The sequence below is a fragment of the Triturus cristatus genome, chromosome 4_1 (genome assembly GCF_964204655.1).
Source record: "Triturus cristatus chromosome 4_1, aTriCri1.1, whole genome shotgun sequence".
Lineage (NCBI taxonomy): Eukaryota > Metazoa > Chordata > Amphibia > Caudata > Salamandridae > Triturus > Triturus cristatus.
Window position 1 is genome coordinate 1,202,286,570 of NC_140585.1, and position 21,880 is coordinate 1,202,308,449.

Below are 21,880 nucleotides of genomic sequence, written 5' to 3' on the forward strand. Positions count from 1 at the left end.
GGTTAAAATTACTATTCTAACTCCAGGGGGTGCAACAGTAGGGTAAGTGTTGGATAGTATAGGGGTAAAAATTACTATTCTAACTCCAGGGGGTGCAACAGTAGGGTAAGTGTTGGATAGTATAGGGGTAAAAATTACTATTCTAACTCCAGGGGGTGCAACAGTAGGGTAAGTGTTGGATAGTATAGGGGTAGAAATTACTATTCTAACTCCAGGGGGTGCAACAGTAGGGTAAGTGTTGGATAGTATAGGGGTTAAAATTACTATTCTAACTCCAGGGGGTGCAACAGTAGGGTAAGTGTTGGATAGTATAGGGGTTAAAATTACTATTCTAACTCCAGGGGGTGCAACAGTAGGGTAAGTGTTGGATAGTATAGGGGTAAAAATTACTATTCTAACTCCAGGGGGTGCAACAGTAGGGTAAGTGTTGGATAGTATAGGGGTAGAAATTACTATTCTAACTCCAGGGGGTGCAACAGTAGGGTAAGTGTTGGATAGTATAGGGGTTAAAATTACTATTCTAACTCCAGGGGGTGCAACAGTAGGGTAAGTGTTGGATAGTATAGGGGTTAAAATTACTATTCTAACTCCAGGGGGTGCAACAGTAGGGTAAGTGTTGGATAGTATAGGGGTAAAAATTACTATTCTAACTCCAGGGGGTGCAACAGTAGGGTAAGTGTTGGATAGTATAGGGGTTAAAATTACTATTCTAACTCCAGGGGGTGCAACAGTAGGGTAAGTGTTGGATAGTATAGGGGTAAAAATTACTATTCTAACTCCAGGGGGTGCAACAGTAGGGTAAGTGTTGGATAGTATAGGGGTTAAAATTACTATTCTAACTCCAGGGGGTGCAACAGTAGGGTAAGTGTTGGATAGTATAGGGGTTAAAATTACTATTCTAACTCCAGGGGGTGCAACAGTAGGGTAAGTGTTGGATAGTATAGGGGTTAAAATTACTATTCTAACTCCAGGGGGTGCAACAGTAGGGTAAGTGTTGGATAGTGTAGTGTAATATTATGCGTTGTAATGGTATGCGTTGTAATGGTAGTATGCGTTGTAATGGAATGCGTTGTAAAGGTAGTTTTTAAAAATGCGTTGTAATGTCATGCGTTGTAATGTCATGCGTTGTAATGGATTGTGCGTTGTAAAAAATGCGTTGTAAGTGTAGTGCATTGTAAAAGTTGCGTTGTAAAGGTTGTTCCCCCTTTACAACCAGGGTCCACCTCCAACCCGAAGGAATTCATTCACATATGGGTTTAATACAGTCAATGAAGGCATTTGTAGAGTATACACCAGTGCATAGTGTTTCAGATTATCTAGCACATCTGGGAGCAGCAATATCTCCAAGACTCATTTGTAAATGTTGTATCAAATCTACATTCCAGTCCTGCCTAGCTACAGTCACGTCAAGATGTTTAACATTCGCAGTGCACCTTTTCAAGCAATCTTACAGTGAGAATACGTCCAGCAGCAAATAATTAGCTGGTGTTTTTAATTGTTCAGTGATCAGGAATTTCCTCATGAAAAACAGATCTCCTGGATGCAATATTTTCTACATTTGTAAAATGTTCTCAGTTCGGCAGCATAGCCTTTTTCTCAAACTTTTGATATTACAGCGCTAGAGTTTAGCTAACAAAAAATAATTCATATATGGAAAGCACAAAATAAAAGAGAACCCATTTAACATAATTCAAAGAGTAAACATGCAAGCCTTTGCCTGAGCTTCACAGCTTCCCTATCTGGTATCTTTCAAAGTAGATTGTACATTAGTAAGATGGGCGACAGTAAGTAAGAACATGATAGATTAAAAGCTGTTTATATAAATGGCAAGTTCTTATTAAAACGAGCTTAGGAAGCCAGCTACAAGTCCGATGCAGGCTGTTCCAAAGTAGCGCACCTTGGGAAGACCAGGGCCACTTAACAGTCTAGGACTTTGCAATTAAATAGATTTTTGCTCTGTGTAGCAAGCAGAGCACACAGAGATCTTTCTTTTACTATTGCCTTTTTCTTGTCCGACTTGTAAGGGCAATACATATAACATTTGTATCCGATCATTTGGTGGAGTGGAAGGTAACTGGTTGTTAATATCTAGGAGATAATGGACAATCAATGCTGGAATCAGCCAATTAGATGTGACTACTCATTTGCCAGGCCTGGGTGATGAGCGGGTCGCCAAGTAGTCCATGATGATAGTTGGAAAGTATGATAACGGTATGTAGAAAAACTTGCTGTCCCATCCGGGGGAGTAGCGGCTTCGTGGGTAGACAGCAGTGAGCGCGTGCTGTAGTGAGTCCACCACAATGTGCAGGTTAGGGTTGCCGGTGGTCGACAGGTCCACAATATTTTGGACATCTAAAGAGAGAATATTGAACATAAGCAAATAGTTAATTTTCATATGCCAACTCTTGCAGTACAGCACTGCTCTTGGATCACCCAACTCTGCTCCTCCCCTTCATCAATAACACTTTCATTTCCTCCAGTGGCACTAACTCTGCTATTCTTTATGGTTATTCTGTTTTACTTTATGGCACCAAGGCATTCATTACGAGTGCGCTGTGGTGTGATAAATAGCCCTTACTCCAAGTTTTTGTCCCGTTAGTGAGGATTAACATGCATAAATTTATGTTTGCTACATCAAAATCCTCAATTGTTTTTTAATTAGCATACAATTTCCCCCACTGAAACTGACCTAAGGAAAATTGCGATGGTGATGACCTCTTTAAGTATTCACCCCATTACACAAAATGCAATATATGTGGCTACAAGAGTCCCATATACTTACTAGTGCACTCGTAATGAAGGCCCTAGTCTGCTGTTAGTCTCCAGCAACGATTCTATTGTATCACACTACCTCTTGTGTTGTTATTCTACAGCTAAACACTCAAACACTTTATAGTTCCTAGAGCTCAAACTCGATTGCCTCCTCGGCGATCTTCCACGAAGCAGTTCTAACAGGTTTAAAAAAATATCTTTCCCACAGAAGTTGTTTCCCAACAGATGAAACATACTATACCCAATATGGCTGCCAATACCCAGCAGTCTATATGAGGGGAGAAACTAAGTAAATACTTCCTTTTTTCTGTATGGCTTGGCAAACTAAAAACAAGTCAAGCAATGTTTTTCTTTGTCATTGTTAAAGTAGCTATAGTAATCTCCTCAATTAGAGGCGCAGTCGTTACCGCCTAACTTTAGCAGGTGTGAGTGCTTCATATGCATACTGCACCTACGTATTAGACTTGCTTGAGCAGTCTAGTCTTCACTGATGCAGCTATGTTGAACATATTCGCCCTGCTCAACAAATAAATTTGGAGGTCTAAATTATAATTTTGCTACGATTTTGTGTTAAGTAACAACTCAGTGTACTTATTGGTAGTCTGCATAATCCAGGATGGCGTCTCCTGCCAGATTACACCTGAGATTTCATTTATTTAGAAACTAGCAGAAACAGGAAGATTGGGTTGGTTTTTGATCTCAGAGTTTCCGAATCCTGGGGAGATGCTCTTCCCTCTGCCAGGATAGTTATCCTTTTTTACTTTCTTTCCCGTGTATTGGCAAGTTATTTCTTAGCATTGTGACTCATGGAATATTCAGTGAGTGATGTTGGTGGGCCATTCACAGAGGTTCCAACTATTGCTAATTTACAACATATGATTGAAGCTCCAGTTGTGGTGGCCTTTTGAGCTAGACGGGGTCCGCCTCCTGCTAAAATTCCTAGGGTTCAAGTAGTTGTGGACATGATCAATGATCCTGATAAGGAGGAGAGGAAAAGCCGATTTATTCAGGATCCATACTTGGCAGAAATTCTCCAGCATTTACGAGATAACCTGTTTGCCAACTTCTGTCTTATCAGCAGAAGAAGAGGATTTCTTTACACAGTACCAGCGGCGGCAGCTGGAGTCTGTTCCGCTGCATAGATAGAACCATATGCTGTGTGTTGTCCCATGAATGGAAGGAAGCTTACAACACCACCTTTCCCAGTTTTCTTTCCAGGCCTATCCTGTAGATAAGTGTGCAGATGAATTCCCTGCAGTAGTGAAGGTTGACAACCTCATGGCTAATCTCTCCCGGCAGGGTCATGTAATTTTGGAAGGTGCCTTTCCTTCTGATCCTACATCTAAAAAGGTGGAAATTGCGATAACGAGATCATATGCATCTTCCAACTTTTCTGTCAGCGCGAAAAATATACCACCTACCCTGTCTAAGATTTTCAGTCACTCACAGAGCAGGTGAACGAGGTAGTACACTGTTCGGCAACTCTGGCCAACATGGAGCAAAAAGTCAGGTTCCTATCAGAGATTTTGTTGGCAATCTATGTGCTTCAGCTGCTGTTTCAGGACTGTTGATTGCCATTCGTTGTCACCTTTAGATCCACTTTTGGAAATTCGATGCCATGCAAAAATAATTCCTGGTGAAATTACCATTCAATGGGTCCAGACTCTTTGAGTAACAGTTAAAGGATATGGTAAAAAAAATCATTAGAAAATAAGAATCACTTTTTTCTAGTCTAACCCTTTTCTCGATGAATGGGTTTTGGATAGAGAAGGGCTTTTCCAACTGGTTCTTCCAGGGGTTCTTCCCAGCCCTTTCAATAGAGGGGTCGCAGCTGTGGAACCCCAAATCCAGGTTCCAGTCAGCTGGTTCCACTCCCAATCCCCCACCTACAAAAGAATGACTACATGAACAACGTCCATGTGGGAAGCTGCTTGTTACTGTTTCAGGACACTTGGCATCATTCAGTAACAGAACGTGGGCTTTAGATGTAGTCTCACAGGGATATCGTACAGAGTTTACACAGACTTTGAACTCATTTTTCAGATCAACTCTTCTTCCAAGGCATCCACTTCAGCGACAAGCCTTTCTTGTGGGTATCCGTGTGCTGCTTCAAAAAGCTACTATAATTCCGGTGCCTTCAGATGAACAATGCCAAGAATTCCGCTCATTTCTTTTCCTTGTACAGAAAGCCTCAGGGGATTGCCGTCCAGTTTTGGACCTGAAGGGCATGAATCATTTCATCTGTCATCATGCTTTCAAGATGGTGACTCTGCAAAATACTTTTCCATTGGTGAACAAAAAAGGCTACCTAGCATCCTTAAATATGTTGGATGCCTGTTTCATCCAAGCCACCAGACGTACCTCAGAGTTTTAGTGCAAGATCAGTACTACCGGTTTTCTGTTCTGGAACTTGGTTTGGATTTAGTGCCAAGAGTTTTTACAGAGCTCTTGGCCCCATTTGTGGGTATTCTGCATGCTGAAGGAATTCAAGTGTATCCCTATCTTGATAGCTGGTTAATTGCATCTTCGTCTTTCCTAAAGGCATAGAAGGGCATTGAGCAGGAGTGCCATCTTCTGTAGATCACATGTTCCTCCTGAATCTCAACAAATCACATCTTCATCCATTCCAGTCCCTCCACTCCATTGGACCCTCTTCCACATGGACTTAGAAGACGATTTTCTTATCTGAGAGAAAAGACAGACTGATGAATGACTTATTCTCTCTTCTGGCAAGGTCTCAGGCCTCAGCAAGACCAGGGGGAGATGGCGCCCACCTTGTTAATTCTTGATTGGAGTCATCTTCACCTCTATCATATTGCCCAACACATTCTCCTGCACTGGGATCTAGCATGTCAGAATTACAAGGTTCTGATACTTGTCACACCTTGTATCTGGCTGAACCTTCATTGGTGGCTCAATTAAACAAACTTGGACAGGGGTGATGGAGCAAGGTTTCGTATTTAAAGAAACTTGCTTGTATGCAATCCTCTCAAATAACACGTAATCACGTAACCAACAAGTCTTGTAAATACTAACATTGCATTACATTTATCATACTGTATCTAGGGGACGCTTGCCTATGTGTATTACTAACAAGTAACCTGAGTGTCTAAAATGGCCGCCAGAAACGCGGGAATGTCTCATGCGTGCGTCTACTGCATCTACGTAGTATGACTTCTTCTATCACTTGGTAGGGAAACTTTGCAGCTGCGCAATAGCTTTAAAAATGGCCGCTGGAAACTCACATGGTAATGCACATGCTATCTCTTAAACTAAACCTATAAGTTCTACTAAGCACTAATGCAAAAAGATTAAATTAGTAAATGGGGATAGAGTAGAGATAAGTGGTATACAGTGAAATCATTTATTGTCACATTCTAACGTGTCTTTTTCTGACTTTATTATTAGTTCATATTTGGGCCTCGGAGGGTGACTGAAATCCCTACCCCATCTGATCCGCGCGCATGCGCATAGAAACTTGCCTTAAACCAGGATGACACACTTGTTTCACAACCAAGGCCACATTAGGCAAAGACGCCTGGGAAAGTAACCCCCTGAACCGGATGAACGCAACAATTTTGAATAAAATACATAAATTGTATTGATCATAATGTGAATTGTGGGTGGGAATAAAGCTATGGGAAAGTAAATTAAGGGGCGGAAACATAGAACAATAGTCCAAAGAGAAATTATTACTTTTAATATGGTGTGATGAACTCACAATCAGGGGAAAACACGAATATTGCAACTTTTGGGGGTGGTACACGAATACAGAATGGTATAATTGAGGTAAGTTAGCTAGAGATTTTGTTAGACTTGTCAGATCTGTCATTCCGACTCGTCACCGACCCAACACGTATGCTGCTACAGACTCTGTCCGAGACGCTGTCTCAGACCCTGCTGCTGCCAGAAACTCTGCTTGAGAAAATGAGATACTGATCGCTAATCTAATCATCTAGAAGGGGATTTCGGAAGAGGGACACACGAGGAGAGTAGTATCAGAGAGGGGTGCAATGCTGGCGTTGCACTTAGAAGAGGTCACCTTCCCAGATCCAAATCTGTCCAATCCTCTGTCTGCATCCTGTCCTGGCAGATTCCATCTGACCCATCTTCAGGGAGTTGGGTTCATCTATCACCTAAGGTAAATATAATTCTGTGAATCCTGTCATTGTGCCTGCTCTCTCTCTCTCCCTCTTGCAGGTACCGTCTACACTGATCATTATTATGACTTTGCTATATTGGACTTTTATCTTGCCTCTTGAGAGAATGTGTCTAAACTTTAATTGATTCTGACTCGCAAAATTATTGATTTAGATAAAGTTTTTCAAACTTTTTGAGTTTGTGGTAAGTTTAAAGTGTTTAATTGTCATTTACCACCTTAAACTATCTCAGAAACCTGATTCATCGAGAAAGGAATTATTAAGGAGATCAAATTGGTAAGACTTGGTAAAGGTGAAATGAAATTACAGGTAAAACTCAAAAATTGATATCAGCGGGGTTTGCTAGCTCATATGTGTGAATGGTTTGGGACCAGGTGATTATTAGGTATGTGTGTGTTTAACCCGAGCTGGTGACCCCCGCTCTATCAGTTTTTCTTTGGTAGCAGAAGCATGGTTAGGTTCTAGTTAGTTAGGTTCTAGAATTTTAATATGGTGTGATAAACTCACCTCCTCGCCCTGACCAATCAGAATAGGGGAAAACACTAATATTGCAACTTTTGGGGGTGGTACACAAATACAGAATAGTATAATTGAGGTAAGTTAGCTAGAGATTTTGTCAGACTTGTCAGATCCGTCATTCAGACTCGTCACCGACCCAACACGTATGCTGCTACAGACTCTGTCCAAGACGCTGTCTCAGACCCTGCTGCTGCCAGAAACGCTGCTCAAGAAAATGAGATACTGATCGCTAATCTAATTATCTAGAAGGGGATTTCGGAAGAGGGACACCCGAGGAGAGTAGTATCAGATAGGGGTGCCACCCTGGCGTTGCACTTAGAAGAGGTCACCTTCCCAGATCCAAATCCGTCCAATCCTCTGTCTGCATCCTGTCCGGGCAGATTCCATCTGACCCATCTTCAGGGAATTGGGTTCATCTATCACCTAAGGTAAATATAATTCTGTGAAACCTGTCATTGTGCCTGCTCTCTCTCTCTCTCCCTCTTGCAGGTACCGTCTACACTGATCATTATTATGACTTTGCTATATTGGACTTTTATCTTGCCTCTTGAGAGAATGTGTCTAAACTTTAATTGATTCTGACTCAAAAAATTATTGATTTAGATAAAGTTTTTCTTTGGTAGCAGAGGCATGGTTAGGTTCTAGTTAGCTAGGTAGAGAATATTGTGGATTGAATTATTTGATTTATGCATTACCAACCGCTATTCGTTAAATGTTTATGTATTGTTTTATGTTGTCTGGAATTTCACGGGAATATTGAATAGTGGGTGGCGAATGGAAGCCATACTGCAGTGAGGTTACTTGTCTGGACAAGGAAAGTGCTGAAAGTTATTCAGGACTAGAAGCACTGATTTAGGAACTATTTTTCTTTTGTGTAAAAGTGAGAGTAATTGGTAGTAAAGGAGTTCGCTGGTGAAACTTTGGTCTTATATCACCTAGAAAGGGTAATACTGAAGGAGTAGCAGGCTTGTGTGAAGGGTAAGCGGAAAGGTTTTACTCGTAGTGTGTGGAGTGTAAGCGGAAAAGGTTTGCTCACAGTAAAAAGTTGACTATTCTTTGAATTTAGAGGATCAGACACAGTAGCGAATATTTTTATGTTGTTGATTAATGAAAATTATATGTAAAATTGTGAGAAAATACGTTTTCATATTACCTTGCAAAGGAGGGGTCAGTTTCAAATGCTGTTCACAGAGAGCCGCGCTGGGATTGGTTGAAACAGCGGGCGTGTGAAAGACGTGAAGAATTGTAAAGGAGGGGTCAGTAGTGAGGAGTGATACTGACGTCACTGAGAGCCGCGCTAGTATTGGTTAAACGCATAGCAAATCAAAATTCGATTCGTTAAGAGAATAAGAAGTTGCATTGGTATTGGAGAGTCATTAAAGTAAGAGCTAATAATTGATTGGTGATAACCATAGAGTCCCCAAGAATAATAATAGATACTGGAACTTGTATGTACGATCCGACATTAATAGGGACTCGCCTAGACAGAAGATATTTAGGTTTTGCCCACGAACAGTACATAAAAGTGAGATCACGCAAAATGTATGGTGAAAAAAGAAAATTGTTATATTCGTAGAGAATTAAGAATTATTTTAAAAAGGATAATCCCATTAAAACTAGAGAGGGAATTCTCATTCCTCCTCCGAAAACTCCCGCATCCTATATGATGATGGATAGAAAATTGGGTAGAATATTCAAAAGATGATGGAATACTGGCGTTCCCAGAGTACGCAATGTTTAATGGAAGAATTTTACATAATTTACGCACTAGAATGAATGAGTTAGAGCCAAGACTCAGATTAACTCAGTATGAAGCACTAGAAGAATGGGAGACTGAGGCATTTGAGCGAGATAGACCCAGGAGTGGCAGGAATTTGAGTAGATATAAACAATTTCCACGTGAAACTCGAGATAAGCAGATGAAACAGTGGAGACAGGCCATGTTAACTGAAGGGTTATATCCTGTATTGGTGGCAGAGGAACAGACAGGAGGAAAGTGCACAGAAAAGAAAAAGCATTTAACATTAACAGGTTGCGGAGACTCAGAAGATGATTATTTAGAAGATATTTTAATGAAAAATTCTCTGCCTTATCAAGAAAGACCTAATAGAACTACCCCAAGTGCTCAGATTCTAGATACACCCTTAGTGCCGCAAATAGTACATGAGAAAACAATGGAAAGGGTACTTCAGGAAAAAGAAAGAGAAGCAATAAAAAAAAATAAAGATGAATTAATACGGAAGATAACACAGTTAAACGCACATCCCGAAGCTCTGACTATACCAGTGACTATAGGTCCTGTTGTCCCACTGTACGGGGATAAATCAAATTGTCCTAAAACACCTGTAATGACTACACCCTTTATTGAGCCAAGAAAAGAGAAGCTAGAAGTCGATGACCAAGCTAGTGATTGCGAGTCTGCAATTTCATTAATGGACTTGCCAATAAGAGGGCAAATAAATGACACACCCAGGAGAGTCACTCCAGGTTGCTCGAAATAGGTACGAATAGAGACATCCGCTGGAACGAAAAGTGCCACAATAGTAACCCCAGAAGAAATAGAAAGATGGGTACAAGAAATAGAGAAACCAAATTCACCACCGAAAATATTAGACATATTCAAATTAAGAGCTGAATTAGAAGAAATGATATCTGGGAATGTAGGACTAGATAGGTTAAATACCTATAAGGAGGAAGAATTGCTATTCATTTGCAGAAGCATAACCCGAAACACAAAAACATTTCATGAAAAACTGGTAAATTTAGCCTCTGAAATGGGAATAGAAATAGGGCGATCCAAAGTATTGCAAAAACCTTATAGAGCATCATTTTCTGATAAGGATTTAGAAAACATGAATGTGTCAGGAAGAACATTACAGGTTAAAGAATTAATTACTACATTGCAGAAATGGAGAGATTTAGGCAGGTGGAAAGTTTGGTGGTCAAAAAAAAAAGAGGAAGCCCAGGCAAATCGAGTAACATCTGAATATTTAATAAAAGAAACAGAGAAGGCAGAAAGGTTGTACCCAATGAGAGAGGTTCGAGGAGGGAGATATGTGCATGTCCCATGGACCCGACAGGATATATTAGCATTTACAAATGATTTTCCTAAGTTGAGAGAAAATACAGTGGAATGGTACAGGCAAGTTGAAAGGTTTGTGAAAGTATTGAAAGTTTTTTTGAAAGATTTAGATGGTCTTTTTGATATAGTGGTTCCTGCTGATTTGTGAACTGAATGTAAAATTACAGTCGATTGGCCTAATGATGAGTACCCGAGAAATGAGAATACAGGAGCTCCATCAGAGGAGGTTATGAAGAAATATAACCAAGTAATAACTTTCTTAAAAGGTATATTTCCCCCAAAGGAAACAGATTGGATAAAAATAGATAGAACAACCCAGGAAAAAGATGAGTCTGTACATGCGTATTATGAGCGCCTTCTACAGGTATTCAAACAGTATAGGGAATTTGAGAGTATTGAGGATAAGGACGACACATTTTGTGTATTAGTTTGTGTCAGGGTTACGAAAAGAAATATCTGAAATGATTAAGCAGCATAATTTGTGCTGGCAAGCAAAGCCAATAGATGAGATTTTAAAATATGCAAAATATTGTGGAGATGAAATTGACAATAGACGAAAGAATTTAGAAGAAAAGGTGATGTGGGCTCAAGTGAAATTAGCAGAACAGCAAGAACTCCAGTTACAAAATCAGGCAGGAAATACAGGAAGGGGGCAAGGTCAGGGGGGAAATAATGGGGGTAAACCGAAAGGGCAGAGCAGAGAAGAAGCCAAGAAAAAGTTCCCCTGTCATGGGTGCGGAAAATTGGGGCATTGGAAGAACGAGTGTAAAAGCATACAACATAATAATAGCCCCATCCCAAAATTTAAATCCACAGACGCAGAATGAGGTGCTAATGAATCAACCACTCTACGCTGACGGGTGTTTCAATAAAGTGTGTTACAAATAAATAAAAAAATGAATCAACCACAGCAGTCAATTGCCACCTGCCCCTTTGCCAAATTTTGTGAGCCAAGTCAGGTACAGTGCGGACACAGGATTCCAAGAAGGAAGTGGTAAGAAAAATTATGTAACATCGCAGTTTCTTTTGCAGGACACATATTTTGGAGATCAAGATCAATGACGGTGCCGAAGAGGGGAGGAAGAGGAGTGCGTACATGGCACAGCCATACCAGTAGATCAGTCAGGTCCGTACATTGATGGAAAGGTAGAAGGAAATGACATTACCTTTTTATTGGACACTGGTGCTACCCGTTCTACTATAAGAACAGCAGACATCCCAAACCTACCCCTCTTGGGAGAAGCGATCCAAGTAGTGGGTGTTTCTAATAAACATAATTAGGACCCCTATTACAAAACCAATGGAAGTGTGCATTGGAAGTTTTAAAGAAATGCACAAGTTTATGGTGTGCGAATCCAGTCCTGTGAATTTATTAGGAAGAGACTTGTGCAAAATGAATTGCACCATATTTTGCACACCAGACGGTGTTGCCATTCAGACCTCTGATGAGGATGGGATATATAAAATCATGTTAGCCAAAAAAGGAACAGAAGTAGATGAATTATATTCAGTGATGACCAAAGATGACTTACCTGATGAAGTCAAAACAACTGTGAATCCTGAATTGTGGGATTTTACAGGAAAAGAAGTAGGGTTAATGACAGATGTAGACCCTGTTAAAGAGACTGTGAAGGAAGGTGCAGCCTATCCAAATACTCGACAATACAAGATGAGTCCCGAAGTAAAGGCTGGTGTTGCAGCAGAAATTGATCGAATGGTCGAACAGGGCATCTTAAAAGAAATCATGAGTAGTCCCTTTAATTCACCTATAATTGGCATTAAGAAACCAAACGGAAAATATAGGGGAGTCCAAGATTTAAGAAAGATAAACAAGATTGTTGTGCCATGTTGCCCTATAGTACCCAACCCTGCAGTGATTTTGTACCAAATACCATGGAATGCAAGATGGTTTACTGTAATTGATGTATGCCATGCTTTTTTCTCCATCCCACTGCATCCTGAGTCCCAGTTTTTATTTTCCTTTAAATTTGAGGATCGTATCTATGTTTAGAATCGCCTTCCTCAAGGGTACACAGAAAGTCCTTCGATCTTTAACCAAACTTTGAAAAAATGCCTTGAGACATTGGTGCTGCCTCGGGAGTCAGTCCTGGTGCAGTATATTGATGATCTATTGGTCGCGTCTAAAAGTGGTTGTGTAACTGATTCCATTGCCCTATTGAACCATCTAGCAAAAGGTGGACATAAAGTGTCCCCTGAAAAATGTAAATTCTGCAGAAACGAAGTAAAGTATTTAGGACACCAAATAGAACGAGGATTAAAGAAGAGTGACCACTGAGAGGATAAAAATAATAAAGCAAATGAAACTACCGCAGTCACAAAAAGAAATAAGAATGTTTCTTGGTGTTGTGGGATATTGCAGGCAATGGATTATAGGGTTTTCTCTACTGACAAAACCCTTGATACAAATGACAAAGAAACGAGCAAAAGGTCCAGTAGAGTGGGATGATATGAGCATGCAATCTTTTGTAAAATTGCGAAATTGTTTATGTGAAGCACCTGCTCTAGGTATCCCAGATTATTCGAAAGAATGCGCATTATTCTGTTGGGAGAGAGATAACTGTGCCCTCTCAGTTTTAACACAGAGACATGGTCTAATGTGACGTCCTGTGGCATACTTTTCTGCTACCTTAGATCCTGTAGCATCTGCATTTCCAGGATGCCTAAAAGCTGTAGCTGCATCATGTGTAAGTATAGAAGAAAGTGAGTCAGTTGTAATGGGACACCCTGTTAAGGTATACGTCCCTCATGCAGTTGAAATTCTGCTTGCAAGAACTCGAACTCAGTATCTCACTCCGAGCAGATTAACCAAATATGAAAGGATCATATTGGGAGCAGAAAATGTGACCATAATCAGATGTACCGTTCTTAACCCAGCTACCTTGTTGCCAGACCCATACAATGAGGAAGTGCAAGATGAAGCTGAACACAAATGTCTTGATGTAACAGAACTCACTACCAAACCCCGTCCAGACATACAGGATGAGCCTTTGAGAGATGTTGAGCACAAGCTTTCTGTAGATGCCTCATGTTTGCGCCATGAGGAGGGAGGGTTGAGTGCTGCTTATGCCGTATGTACATTGGCTGGAATAGTCGAAGCATCCTATTTACCAGGAGTCAAGTCTGCACAAGTAGCTGAATTGATAGCTTTAATTAAAGCTTGCAAAAATGGGAAAAATTGGAGAGTAACCATTTACACTGATACTCAGTGCATGACTTTGGCATGACTTTGGCCAGCTCTGGATGCAGCGAGACTTCCTGACTTCTTCAGGGTCTCCCATTAAAAACGGAAATTTTGTAAAAGAGTTGCTTGAAGCAATACAATTACCAAAAGAAGTGGCAGTGGTCAAATGTGTAGCACACAAGTCAGGAAATTACTGTGTGACTGCAGGTAATCGATATGCTGACCAGGTTGCCCAACACTGCGCAAAATTTCAAATGGCAGTAAAAAGGAAGGTTTAAAATTGTGGAATCAGCTGCCAACTTATGCTGTTGTCAGGATTTCAAACATGGAGAGAAGAGAACTCCAAGATGAAGCATAGACAAAAGAAAGAGAAGAGTGGGAGAACATTGGTTGTCAGAGAAGGGCAGAAGATGGTGTATGGGTTTACTTAGATGACAGACCTGTATTGCCAGATTGTATGCTTGCACCCATGGCTTGGATGTATCATGGAGACACCCACATAGGCAGAGATGCAATGATTAGACTCTTCAGACAAGATTGGTTTAATCCAAGGTTCAGGAATATTGCAGAGAGTCTTTGCCAAAGATGCTTGACATGTCAACAAATGAATCCCGGCAAGAAAACAATAGTCTATATGGGGAAAATTGGAAAAGCTGAAGGTCCCTTTTTAAGACTTCAAATTGATTTCATTCAGTTGCCCGTTTGTCGAGGATTAAAATATGTACTTGTCATCGTTTGTCTATTTTCAAAGTGGGTGGAGGCATATCCCACCAGAAGAAATGACAGCTTTGACAGTGGCCAAACTCCTATTAAGAGAGTTTATACCGCACTTCGGTTTTCCAGTAACCATTGAATCAGACCGAGGGTCTCATTTTAATAATGAAATAATTCGATTAATTTGCGAGGCATTCAAAATTGAACAAAAGCTGCACTGCGCATACTGCCCAGAGGCATCTGGAGTGGTAGAACAATTGAGTGGCACAATTAAGTCAAGGCTGGAAAAGGTGTGTGCATCCACTCCACTGGATTAGCCTGATGCTTTACCTCTTGTTCTGATGGGATTTGGTACTGGAGTATTGCAAAGAGTTGGCTGACCAAGTGCGTTCTATATCTCACCAGGTTGGAGAAGACGCAGTCCCCAGGCAGCCGAACCAAGCGCATGATCTGAATCCCGGTGACTGGGTTGTAGTGAAGAATCATACTCGAGAATCGTGCCTAGCACCGAGGTGGGATAAACCACATCAGGTTATATTGGTTACAACAACAGCAGTAAAATGTGCTGGTTTGCCTAATTGGATTCATGCAAGTCATACTAAAAGAGTACCAGCACCAGACGAAGAAGAACCTCAACAGACTCAAGCAGGTGAAGGGGCTGAAGGTTGTACAGCTGAAGGATCTCGAATAATAAATCCTGATGCAGCTGAGCAGGAACAACCAAGCACCAGTCAAGATGATTGGATCCCAATAGTTGAGATACCTGAAGAAATTGTAAGAACAAAGAGCCAAACTAGATGAGCTAGTCAGGAAAAGAGTGAGGAACAGGTAGGAACAGAAGAACACGCTCAGGTAAGTGAAACCACGATTGTTAGGGAACCTGAGCAGGACCAGATAAGGAAAGAACAATTTACTCAGACAGACGAGGTTGAAGTTACAGCCCCAGAGTCTGAGGCAGGAAAGATAGGTCTTGGAGAAAACGTTCAGGCAGAAGAAAATCAAGAAACAGAAAGACCTGAGCAGGATCAGACAGGCAAAGTCAAACAAGTTCAGGTAAAAGAAGAAGAAAAGCCAATTAAAACTGAACCTGAACAGGGTCAGATTTGGGAAGAAGGACGCATCCAAGTAGGAGACATCAAAATAATAAGCCCTGGGCAAGGTCAGGTAGAGAGGGATTCGGAAAATGAAAATAATCAAGTTGTGCCACAACTTAGTGAAAATAAAAGAACACTCGAAGAAAGTGAAAGCGCAGTGCAAGCTAAAAGAATTAGGAGAGGCGATAATTGGCCTAGTGTTATCAAGAGAGTGAAGTCCCGGTTTAAACCCATAACAGAGGAACCAGAACAAGTAGACGAAGTATCCAGTCAATCTGGACCATCAACTGAAGCACCAAAACGAAGAAGTCCAAGATTGAAAATAGTAAATAATAAATTCAAGGGTCCTGAATGGACAGACATTATTCTTGAAGATTTCGAAAATTTGCAAATAATTGGATAAGATGATGAAAGCTTAAATGCAGAACCAATTGATGAAGAAGTGAGGCCAACCTGAAAAGAATTTCCCTTTATATTCTGTCGCGAAGTTAAATACTAAAGTAAAGAAGAGACATCTTCTTATCCCATTTGATAAATGGCTGACAATATAGCTGCTGGAAAACCGAATTGTGTAAAGAAATGTTGTAGAATAGGTATAGGTAGTATATTTTTAGTTCTCATAATATGGTTAGTACTAACCGTAGCCATTCCTAATTTGATGATTACAAATGTACAAAATAGCACTAATTCACATGAAAAGGTAGCTACCATCAAAAGAGAGAAAGTAGAATTAGAAGCACCAGATGAGTTAGAGTTACATCACACCATTAATAAAAATTATACAGACTTAAATGTTTTTACCAACTTGTTAGTACAATATGGAGGTTAGTGATTGCTATGTATGTATGAAATTACCCGCATCTGTAGCAGAAGGAGTAACATATCATCATTTACCATTGACATGTGGTATTTCGTGCAGTGTTTTAGCAAGCCTATTCTATAGAACAGGGAAATTGCAGTATTATTATTCTAATGTAGATGTGATCACAATTTATGGGTGAATATTTTCTAACAATGAAAGCAATAGATATAGCTGAAGCACATAATCACAATTTAACTTGTAAATTGCATGAAGAAGAGAAAATATTTTTGAATTTAGTTGAGACAAGGAGACAGGATTTTCAAAGGAGAGCTGCTGAACCCAAACCTCAGATACCTAAATGGACTCAGGAGGAAGAGCATTATGCAAATGGCAAGACTCATGCTGCAATGTCTTTGGATTTAGAAAAGAAGGGAAAAATCTGTCTTCATAGGTTAAAGACTGAATATAACAATGTGTTTATTGATTCCAGTGAATGTGAACATAATTTCTTAGTAATTGGGGAATGGGGACTAAAAGGAGGAACGGATCCAGTATGTCCTAGAATCTATTTTATGTGTGGCAATAAAGCCTATTTTAGGCTGCCTGACCACTGGTATGGGAGTTGCTATTTTAGAATAGTATTCCCTAAAGTGTATCATGTAAAGAGAATCACTGGAAGCAATGAAAACAATAATGAACTAACACGTGTAAAAAGAGCTAGTTTTACAGAAATAGTAGGTGACATTTTTGGTGCATTGATACCTTCAGTGGGAGTTCTTCTAAATTCACGGAAGATTTGTCAGTTGTCTACAGTAGTTGATTGGTTATCTACTGACACTGCTGGAGGATTCTTGATGATCAGCACTGAATTAGTTACGGTCAGATCTATGGTTATGCAAAATCGACTTGCTCTTGACATACTATTGGCAAAAGAGGGTGGAGTCTGTAAATTATTGAAAACGCAACATTGTTGCACATATAGTCCAGATAAAAGTGTTGAAATTGGAAGATACATTAAAAATATTACGAAATTAGAAGAAGAGTTGAAACCACTGGAAGTTGGAAGTGTTTGGAAGAAGTTGACAAATAGCATTTCTAGTTTAGGTAGTTGGTTTTCTAACATAGGTAATGGTATTCTAGGTCATATAATACTGCCCATAATGGGAATAACACAATTAGTATTAGCAATAATGTTTTGGCATAAATGCTGCAAAGGGATGAAGAAACATGAAATTAATGAAAGAGGTAAGAAAAGAATATTCGAAGAAATACAACTAGAAGAATTAAAAGGAGACTTTTACAAAAGAATGAGAGGATTACAGTGTAAGGGGTAGAAAGAAAGGAATGAAAGGGTTGAAGAAGAAATTGAGATGTGCTAAAGTTGGCATCTGATTTTGTAGAAATTAGTGATGGCATTATATGCCATCAGAGAAGGGATTGATGGGGCAAGGTTTCCTATTTAAAGAAACTTGCTCGTATGCAATCCTCTCAAATAACATGTAATCATGTAACCAACAATTCTTGTAAATACCAACATTGCATCACATTTATCATACTGTATCTAGGGGACGCTTGCCTATGTGTATTACTAACAAGTAACCCGAGTGTCTAAAATGGCCTCCAAAAACGCGGGAAAATCTCTGCGCATGTGTCTACTGCATCTACGTAGTATGACGTCTTCTGTTGCTTGGTGGTAAAACTTTGTAGCTGCGCAATATCTTTAAAAATGGCCGCTTGAAACTCACATGGTAATGCACATGCTGTCGCTTAAACTAAACCTATAAATTCTACTAAGCACTAATGCGAAAAGATTGAATAAGTAAATGGGGATAGAGTAGAGATAAGTAGTATACAGTGAAATCATTTATTGTCACATTCTAAAAGGGTGGTGGTGGTCTTCCGAACACACTGTGGTAGCTTGGCTCGAGTGGTCAGGAATCAGGCTCCGCGCTAAGCATACAACATACCCAAACAATAACCATGCGTGCATCCGTTCCAAAAACGACTCTACACCGTAAAAATTATGAAAATAACTTTCTTTATCTGCTTTTTCTCTTAGTTGCTGATTGGAGAAAATAAATAACAATCACAATATACAAACTTTTTAGAAAGTGCAGGACAAATAAATACTGGCTTAATGATTCAATAAATAGGGGTGATCATAAATACTGAAGGCATAAATAAAAGTGCAATACAGACAGGCAATTAAATATTCTGAGGCAATAAATACTGTAACCAATAAATATTGTGCATCAATAAATACTGTGGACCAATAAATACAGTGGAACAATAAATAGGTTAAATACAATAAATACAGTGCCCCTAATAAATACTTAAAAGCTGACAGTGACACTCATGGATTCAGATCACTTTTGAATTCCTAAGGGCTGATTTGGCCCAGGCACAGCTTGTGGGGATGTGGAAGGCTTGGGGGTGTCTACTCCCTGGCTTGGTCAAGGCTGAGGCCTAAACTGAGGTAGATAAAGGGGGAAAATACCAGAGACCTGGCTCTCTCTCTCCACACACCTTCTCTAGATTAGTCCCAGTTCACCCCTGGCACAGTCAGGTTGGTTCCAGCACCTCCCTAGCCCCTTAGAGCAGTCTCTCAGGTCTCCACAGGGCCTTAGGCGCCCTCTACTCCACTTACTGCCCTTTTTCTGATGCTCCGACGCCGCTGGAGTCGGGTCGATGCCGTGAGGCGGTTCCAGCTCGATGTCGGCGGCCTCGGCACAATGTCAGTTCTTTGACGACGCCGGCAGGCGGCTCCGGTCTCGATGTCAGCGGCCTCGGTTCGATCTCGGCCTCCGATTCGATGGCGTCGGGCAGTCTTACTCGATGTCGACTTCGGGCGGCTCCGGTCCGATGGCGACCTCGGCTTCGATGACGTCGGCCGGCCTTGCCTCGATGTCGACTTCCGGCGGCTCCGGAGTGCGATCCTCACTCCCGGCCTCCGGTGTCCCTCTCCTCAGGTTTCCGGCGACTCCGGAGTGCGACCTCCACTCCCGACCTCCGGCACGATTCTTACAGGTTCCGGCGACTCCGGAGTGCGATCCTCACTCCCGACCTCCGTTACACTTCACCTCGGTCCCCGACGACTCCGGAGGGCGGACTTCACTCCTCCGATGACGCCGCTCACTCGACCTCGGGTGACTTCCTCCTCGACCTCTGGTATTCCTCACGACCTCTGACGGCGCCCTCTCTCGACCTCTGGCGGCTCCGGGTACGACGTCTGCTTTTCCAGTCAGCGCCGCTTCTCCACCTCGGGCTCCAGGTCTTAGGCTACTCGACGTCGGACTTCAGGGAAACCAGCTTCCAGGTCAGGATCTTGCTGTTCTCTTGTTTCTAAGGCCTGTTCCTGCTGTCCAGGTCCTCAGGATGGTTTTTCTGACTTCTTCCCACACAGGGCTCTAGGCTGGGCTCCGTCAGTAGGGACTAGTATCAAGGGTGGGTTTATGGACCCCACTCCAGGCACAAGTTTCCACCCCTGCTGCTTCACTCCTTCCTCCTTCACGTTTTTGCTGCTCACTCCTCACCAGTCAGGTGCCAACTGCCAGCTCCAACTGCCAACTCTCTGTCTTAGCTTCCCAACATTCTAAACCGCCTCCAACTGTCACAGGGTTCTGGAATGTTCTGGAAGGTGCTAGCAGGTTCCAGTGGATGCTGGTGATGTCACAGGTGGCCACCATTTTGTGCTTCAGGCCCTCAGACAGAAGTTTCAGGGGTAGGTAAAATGGCTCCCTGAATCTGCAGCAACACTAAAAAGTCTGGTGGTTCCCAAAAAGGAAAAATTCAAACAGGGTTTGAGGCAAAAGTGGGACAAAATAAATAATGATGAGGAGGGACCACCCAAAGGGCTGACAGGTCTAACACGCGTCCCCCCCAGCTGAAAGTGGGGAGAGCTACCCAACCCCTTGGGAGTTCTCATCACTAAGGCGGAAATACCTTGAGAGACCGTCTGCATTGGCGTGGTCCACTCCAGGCCGATGTTCCACCTGAAAGTCCATCCCCTGTAGGGAAATAGACCACCTCAACAACTTGGGATTCTCCCCCTTCATTTGCATCAGCCAACGAAGGGGTCTGTGGTCGGTCTGAACTAGGAAGTGCGAGCCAAACAGGTATGGCCGCAACTTCTTCAGAGCCCATACCACTGCAAAGGCTTCACGCTCTATTGCACTCCACTTCTGTTCCCTGGGAAGTAGTCTCCGGGATAGGAAGACCACGGGTTGATCCAGACCCTCTTCGTTGAGTTGCGATAACACTGCCCCAATGCCATGTTCTGATGCATCTGTCTGGACAATGAACTCCTTGGAAAAGTCTGGGGCCCTTAAGACCGGGGCCTCGCACATGGCTTTCTTCAATCTCTCAAAGGCTTGCTGACAAGCCTCCGTCCAGACTACCCGTCGAGGTTGTTTCTTGGACGTGAGCTCCGTGAGGGGGGCTACGATGGTACCGTACCCCTTCACGAAGCGGCGGTAGTATCCCGTGAGGCCCAAAAATGCTCGGACCTCAGTCTGTGTCTTGGGGGGTTCCCAGGCCATGATGGCCTCGATCTTCGCCTGGAGGGGTTGCACCGCTCCCCTACCCACCAAGTGTCCAAGGTACACTACCGACCCCTGCCCGATCTGGCACTTGCTGGCCTTGATCGTCAATCCAGCTTGTCTCAGGGCCTGGAGAACAGCTTGCAGGTGACGCAAGTGATCCTCCCAGCTGTTACTGAAGACGGCTATGTCATCCAGATAAGCAGCAGAGAAACTCTCCATTCCGGTGAGGATCTGGTTTACCAGGCGCTGAAACGTGGCAGGTGCGTTCTTGAGCCCAAAGGGCATCACACAGAACTGGTAGTGGCCATTGGGCGTGGAGAAGGCTGACCTTTCCCTTGCTCCATCAGTCAACGAGATCTGCCAGTACCCTGAAGTAAGGTCAAAGGTACTTAGATATTGGGCAGCTCCCAGCCGGTCAATCAATTCATCCGCCCTAGGGATCGGATGAGCATCAGTTTTGGTCACTGAATTCAGTCCCCGATAGTCCACACAGAACCTCAGTTCTGGTTGGGCACCCGGTGGTGCAGCTTTTGGTACTAACACCACCGGACTGGACCAGGGGCTGCTAGAAGGTTCAATCACTCCTAGCTCCAGCATCTTAGTGACTTCACTATGAATGCTGGCCTTCACCTTGTCTGACATCCGGTAGATCTTGGACTTCACAGGTGGGCTGTCTCCTGTGTCCACGTCATGGACGCACAGGTGAGTCCTACCCGGGACAAGGGAGAACAACGAGGAGTACTGCCCCAGGACCTGGCGACAGTCCTCCTGCTGTTCAGGAGTTAGAGATGGGGAGAGAATCACTCCCTCCACCGACCCATCCTTCTCTTGAGACGCAAACAGATCAGGGAGAGGCTCGCTTTCCACGTCCTCTCCTCCGTCAGTCACCATCATCAAGATGACTTCGGGCCTCTCGTGGTGGGGTTTGAGGCGGTTGGCATGCAGCACCCGCAGGGGCTGACGAGGGGTCTTCAGGTCCACCAAGTAGGTAGCC

General features: G+C 42.4%; 1 protein-coding gene across 3 annotated transcripts in view; it reads right to left on the reverse strand.

Moving 5' to 3' along the window:
• Positions 1-913: 913 nt before the first annotated feature.
• The window catches only part of LOC146856387 (17-beta-hydroxysteroid dehydrogenase type 6-like), a 235,332-nt gene continuing 214,365 nt past the window's right edge, over positions 914-21,880 (reverse strand). For all 3 annotated transcript variants that reach the window (XM_085654512.1, XM_085654511.1, XM_085654513.1), the window contains one exon: positions 914-2,352. In XM_085654512.1, coding sequence (XP_085510638.1) covers positions 2,141-2,352 — 212 coding nt within the window. In that variant the 3' untranslated portion in view covers positions 914-2,140. The remainder of the gene's footprint in view (positions 2,353-21,880) is intronic.